Genomic DNA, 6,761 nt, shown 5'->3' with positions numbered 1-6,761 from the left:
AGGTAGAGCATCTGACTGATCCATCTGACTGATCCATCTGGATGCACTTTCCAGATGTACAGACGAACAGGGCCTAGGAGAGAGTTAGGACTTCTAGCCAAAGTTTACATCAAATCCAGCGCTTGCAAGCAACTGCTTTAAATAATCACCACTGAATGAACACTCAATATGAAGGTATATGGACTTTCCATTCTCATGTGAACCATCGTAATAGACTCGTAAACATTCCTAATATTATCCTCAATGAGACTGGTTCTGGGTCGAGTCAATGCTGATTCTTGCTCTTCCTTTACCAAATCTACAATCATGCATCTTCATATGTTTATGAACGAATAACTTGAAACAAATTGTTCTTACAAACGCAACATTGCTATTACTGTTAAAGTCCAATTATTTTCTTGGAACCTTAATAAACCCCAAATTGATTGTCCCTGGGTGTGTTTAGATTGAGCTTCTCTTCTTGGAAAATTGAATTGCACAGAATCACAGAAAAAAATAACAACATGACAATTTCCTATATCTACGGAAGGCTGAACCTCATTCATTCTTGCTTCTTGTCTCTGCATCATCATCACATCTAGATTCGTCTCCTTCTTGAGTTTTATCTACACCGTCCTTTATTTCCTCCTCAACCCCATCATTATCAGCATCACCAGCTTCATCATTTTCCTCCTCATCGCGTCCAGATTCTTCTTTGTCTTCCAAAATTTGTACACCACAAGCTTTCACCTTCCAATTTTTATAAAAAACTTTGAACTCAAACACAAGCTCGCTGAAAGTGGCTTCTTTGGCTCCAGGGCAATCTTCAAATGTATACAGACGGTCGTCACATCCATAAAGATAAGGCATGTCGTCACGCTTGTATGATACATGTCGGAAAGTGAAGCCTTTCTGTTTACCCCTGAATGTACAAGACACACGCATCACTAACTTCTCATCCGCTCCATCATAGAGATCATTGATGCGCCAAGAAACACCGTATTTATCATCCTCGAGATTAATAATGCCTCTTGAGAGCAAGATGCAAGATTTGAATCTAAGGGATGTAGGAAGAGGTTGTGGAGCCTGATTAATCGTTAGGGAATCTGAAGTGAAACCGACAGACCAAGTGAAACCGTTGCCCACACATGCGATAGATCCTCCTCCTCTCCAAGTAGTATTCTCACTTGCTTTCTTCTAGAATAGACGCTCCACAATGAACCAACTCATCAGTGGGCCAAATTGCATCTCCAAACTCGCTACTTTCGGCCCTTGCGCTGGTACTGATACAGAATAGGAGGCATGTTAGCTTCATATGTATCAGGCTAGACAGTACTTGACCCCCAATATGTGTAGGAGAGAGTTAGGACTTCTAGCCAAAGTTGACATCTAAGACAGACAGCGCTTGAAAGAAACTGCTTTACAGAACCACCACTGAATGAACACTCAATATGATGGTATATGGACTTTCCATTCTCATGTAAACCATCGAAACAGGCTGAACCTCATTCGTTTCTTGCTTCTTGTCTCTGCATCATCATCACGTCTAGATTCTTCTCCTTCTAGAGTTTTATCTACATCATCCTTTATATCCTCCTCAACCTCATTACTATCACCATCACCAGCTTCATCGTCTTCATCCTCATCACGTCCAGATTCTTCTTCGTCCTCCAAAAGTCGTACACCGCAGCCTTTCACCTTCCAGTTTGTACCATGGCCTATGAACTCAAACACAAGCTCGCTCAAAGTGGCTTCTCCGGCTTTAGGGTAATCCTGGTTTAGACAGAAATAATCTTCAAATATATACAGATGGTCTTCTTTTTTTTTTGAATAATTATAAAGGTCTCTATATCCGCCATATCTACAGTGCATATGATACTGTTTTGATACATATTGGATAGTGAGGCCATTCTGTTTACCCATGACGTGACAAGACACACCACCCATCAGTAGTTCTTCCTTCTCTAAACTATCTTCTTTTGACAGCAAGATGCAAGCTTTGAATCTCAAGGATGAAGGAAGAGGTCTTGGCATCAGATTGATCGTCAGGGAACCTGGAGTAGCTTGGTGAGGGAAGTGTGCAGGCACTTCTTCACCCGGTAAGAGTGCATGTTTGTAGTCTGATGTGTAGATGAGCTCTTTTGCGTTTTGATTCAGACTGAGGCAGCCAGCAAAGTTTAGGCAAATATTTGGATTATGAAAAGAAGAGTCTATTCTCTCTAAGCATACACAGCAGTCTGCATCTATAGAGAGAAGGGAGTCTGGAAGCGGTGGAAGTGCTTTGAGATAAGGGCATCCTGTGACGTCAAGCTTAGTTAGTCCCGAGAGACGTCTGATGCAATGTGGAATAGTGTTCATGAGACCCCTTAAACATAATGATAGCGCCTTCTTCGTGGGTAGACATTGCAGTAAAATGTAGTGAACATCTAAGTCTGATACTAATCTCCAACTGCACTCCGAGTCAGGGCCCTCCCACTCGATTACTGCTTCAAATAAGTCACGGTTATATTCATATTCATTTTCACTCACATAATCATGCTCACTTTTGCCACTCTTACGCAAACCAAGAAACTCAAGATTCTCCAACTTAGAAACGTTCCGAGATATCTTTTTCAGCTCCTCGCATCCATTCATAATTATTTTACGCAGACGAGACAGATTCTCGATCCATGGAGGAATTTCCACTATCCTTGTCTTGCACAACACCAACTCTTCAATGCTGTCAGGTACATTTGGAAACTCCTTGATGTTTCTACACCCAGACATATCCATTCTATTAAGACAAGACCAACTATATCTGATTGATGATGGCACTTCCCATATCGGAGTCTCGCTCAGATCAAGTGTTTTCAAACTCGAGCAACCACTGAGTTTTTCCAGACTCAAGCATCCACTGAGTTCTTTCAGACCCGTGCTCTGAGCGAGGTTCAGTTCCTCGAGATTGATTAACTTACCCATAGAAGAGGGGAGCTCCTTCAAAAGAAAGCAACGGCGAAGTATGCACCTTTTAAGCTTAGTGGCATTGCCAATCGTGATTGGGAGTTCTAACAAACCTTCGCAGCCATGAAGAACTAGTTCCTCGAGACTAGTTGCATTTGTGAGATCTGGAATCTCTTTCAGATACCGAGAACGACTCAAAACCATTCGCTTGAGGCGCTGGAGAGGCTGTTTTACAAAAAATAGAGATAAGCTTTAGAGAAATGACTAATCGTCCTTTACATGCAATACATTACAAAAAAAAAGGTGCCGACTTTTTTTACCTTGATTCCATCCCAAAGCTTCTCAAGTTTGCTTTCTCTCATGATAAGTTCGACAAGAAACTTGCCAGAGAACTTGGAAGGCAAAAATGTCAATGGACATTTGGGCCACTCTAGAAGTCTGAGTTTGTCGGGAAGACAGCTGAGGCCTTCGGGTATGCGCACGTTACGAGAGTTGACTCTTAGAAGCTGGAGATTCTTCATCCCTTGGAAGGCACTTTTACTTATTTTGATGATATCGTCATTTCTCCAATATTTTTCTAGCTGTATGCCTAGAACTTTTGCAGTACCCTTGAATATATTATTCAAAAGAAGTTAACCTCAGCTTAGGAAAACCAAGGAGACAGAAGAAGACTAGAGATGTAAACAAAGAAACTTACACTATCTTCTTCATCTTCAAGTAAATCAGAAATATCCCTGGTATCCATCAAGAACTGTCGCTTTCCAATCTGCTTCGTCTTTTTCTTGACAATATCTCTCCCCATTTGTTGCAGTAATGTGTGCATCCTTACTTTTCCGTATTCTGTGTATATTAGACTTTTCTGCTCTAAGTTATGAAGCCCATAGTCGACTTGTATACCACAGTCTTCAAGACAGCGTTTAACTCGATCAACCTCAAAACCAACAAAGAAACATGCAATGTACAGAAAAAGAGTTTTATCTTTATCATTTAAGCTGTTGTAGCCAAACATTAGAATTGATTCAATTCCTTTGTGAAGGCAAGACTTGAGCCTTGGTAGTGCATTTTCCCACTCGTCCCTGAACTTTCCTCGTAAAGACGATCCCAAGACTTTCAGGCCTAGAGGAAGACGACCAACAAGTTTAGTAACTTCCCAAGCAAGCCCATAAAAATCATCAAGTGGAGTTTTTTGACGAAAAGCATATTGGCAGAAGATCTCAAATGCCTCAACTTCATCTGGAAGTTTCATATCGTAAATAGAGTTGATGTTTTGTGACTTGAGAAGGTCTCTATCTTCGGTTGTAATGACAATCATACTTCCAGGACCAAACCAATCAGGCTTGTTTGCCATTGCCTCTAGTTTCAACAAGCAATCCACTTCATCAAGAACAATCAACACTCTTTTGTCTCTAAGCCTTTGTTTAACCGCTTCCAAGTGATCAACCTTAATATCCTTTTGGTCGAAAATCCGAGACAGTAACTCTTTCTGAAATTCCAGCTTGAATTTATATTCGGAGCCACCGAGAGAAGGCATTTCTTTACTTCCTCTGATATCCTCAATAAACGTGCTGAACTCAAAATCAAGAGAGAAACGGTTGTACAAAACTCTGGCAGTGCTCGTTTTACCAATCCCAGCAGGACCCACGATCCCTATGATCTTAACGTCATCATCTGATTGTAGGCTCAACAACAATTTTATCTCCTCGATACGAGCTTCCATGCCAACAAAGTCATCAAAATCTTTTGATGGTGTAAACACCAACACTTCCATAAGATTTCCGGCAATTTTGTCGATCATCTTAGCTTCATTTTTCCTAACAGAAACAGAGGCGAAACGTTAAAAAGCAGTAATCAACAAAAGTAAATCTTAAGATTTTTTCCAAAATGTTAGATTTAGATAGTACTATTATAATGGTGATAAACGCATACTGATTATTCTTTCTATTATCTTTTGATGTTGTTTTTCATGATAATTTGTTGTTGGTTTTTATTATAAATTTTAACTAACTTCTTTATATTCTTTAATTTCAATTTTTATATGATAGGAAAGCCATAGTTTTTTTGGGTGAATCAGATTAGAGTTTTATGAGAATTCAAGACGTAGTTTGTTTTAATGGGTTACTTTGTTTTAATGGATTACTTTGTTTTAATGGGCATAGTTGTAAGAAAAAAAAAGAATTCTTGTACACTACACCCATATCAGGTTTGTTTCATTATAACATATTAGTTTCTATGAAGGTTTTACACTGACCAATTGTATCAAAAACATAAAATAAAAATGTTGATTAAGAATATTAATTTTGATGAGTAAATAAATTATAATTTCATTTGAATTATTAAGAAACAGTTTGAAACTCATAAATAAACTATTTTTCAAAATTTGTCTTACTAACATGTTTTCGTAAAACTGTTGTAAATTCAAGAATGAAATGACTCAGTATAAAGAAACAAACTCAAAGTAACTAATATTTTGATTTCTTAGGAAATTTTTGTGATCTATTATAAGTTTAGATGATTGTTTATAGTTTATACTTGTATTTTAGAACTGGAATAAAATCTAAACTAAGTCACAGAATTTTTTTTTACTTTATTTTTTAATTATATATTTTACTTTGATATCTGTAACTTTATAAAGATGATTTCATTAAAAAGGAAAGTTTAATATTCCCTTTATAACATATTTAGAACAACATAAAATATACTTTCAAAATAATATAAATACTTTCTTTATATCTTTCTTTTTCTTAGATGAAAAGAAAATATATTTGATTGTATATAATGTGATTTCGTAAAAACGTTCAGAAAGATAATTTTGATATTAAAAAGAATATTATTTCCTATAAAAATAATTTTAAACAATATTAAATATATATTTTCAAAGTAATAGAAATAATTTTTTTTATATCTATCTATTTTCTTAGATGATTACATAAATAGCATAAAAACTCTCTAAATTAGTTAAAATAAACTTATTAATTTATAGAGTTATTAATTTAAAGAAATTTTCTGTTTTGGATTTATATTTTAAAAAAATATATTTTTGTTTAGAAAACTGAAAACAATATTTCATTTATGATATTATATATTAGTTAAAGTTTATAGATATATATTTAACTATTTTTGCTAGATTATTGATATATCTTATGTATGATGATTAAATATTATAGAATACAAAGTCACTTTGATATATAGTTGGATGAAATTAGAAATAAAATTAGAGATGAAATTTATTTTAAATAAATATAAACAATGAATAATTTTCTGTATGTTTATATATATATATATATATATGATAATTATTAATTTATTATTTTAATGGGATCACATATTTACCTAAGAGTTTTCAAAATATTACTGTCTTATCGAATTATGTTATATTCTATACTAGTCCAACTTGAGACTAAGAAAATTTATTAATTTATAGTGTTTATTAATTTACTGAGCATTAATATATAGAATTTCTATTGTAATTAAGTAGCATGAACTGATATATGTTTGACTAGCTAATTTTTTTTTATAATTAGTATTATTAAAATATTTTATTTAATTTTTCCATAATCTTTAGTTTATTATTAATCTTTTATAGTTACAGCAAAAAATAAATATATTTTACTTATATACTATAATTTCTCATAAACATTCACAAAAGCTTTTAGTGCGTATTTATAAGAGATATTAAAAACAAAACTAAAAAATATTTCTTACAATAAGCATATTTTGATCAGTATTACAAAATATTTTAAATTGAATAACACTATATACTTTTAATGAAGTAGAAATATTATATTTTATCATTATTAAAAAATGGGCTTTTTGCAAAAGTGACTCAAAACTTGGAGTCAAAC

The 6,761-nt window shown here is 34.5% G+C and overlaps 1 protein-coding gene across 1 annotated transcript in view; it reads right to left on the bottom strand.

Moving 5' to 3' along the window:
- Nucleotides 1–319: 319 nt before the first annotated feature.
- The window catches only part of LOC106316958 (disease resistance protein TAO1-like), an 8,783-nt gene continuing 2,341 nt past the window's right edge, over nucleotides 320–6,761 (bottom strand). Inside the window, exons 2-4 of the mRNA XM_013754822.1 lie at nucleotides 3,617–4,730; nucleotides 3,240–3,527; nucleotides 320–3,144 (exon numbers count right to left, since the gene is read on the bottom strand). Of these exons, the coding sequence (XP_013610276.1) occupies nucleotides 1,456–3,144; nucleotides 3,240–3,527; nucleotides 3,617–4,714 (3,075 nt within the window). The 5' untranslated portion in view covers nucleotides 4,715–4,730 and the 3' untranslated portion in view covers nucleotides 320–1,455. The remainder of the gene's footprint in view (nucleotides 3,145–3,239; nucleotides 3,528–3,616; nucleotides 4,731–6,761) is intronic.

The sequence above is a fragment of the Brassica oleracea genome, chromosome C9 (assembly GCF_000695525.1).
Source record: "Brassica oleracea var. oleracea cultivar TO1000 chromosome C9, BOL, whole genome shotgun sequence".
Lineage (NCBI taxonomy): Eukaryota > Viridiplantae > Streptophyta > Magnoliopsida > Brassicales > Brassicaceae > Brassica > Brassica oleracea.
This window is presented reverse-complemented; position numbering and strand designations above follow the sequence as displayed.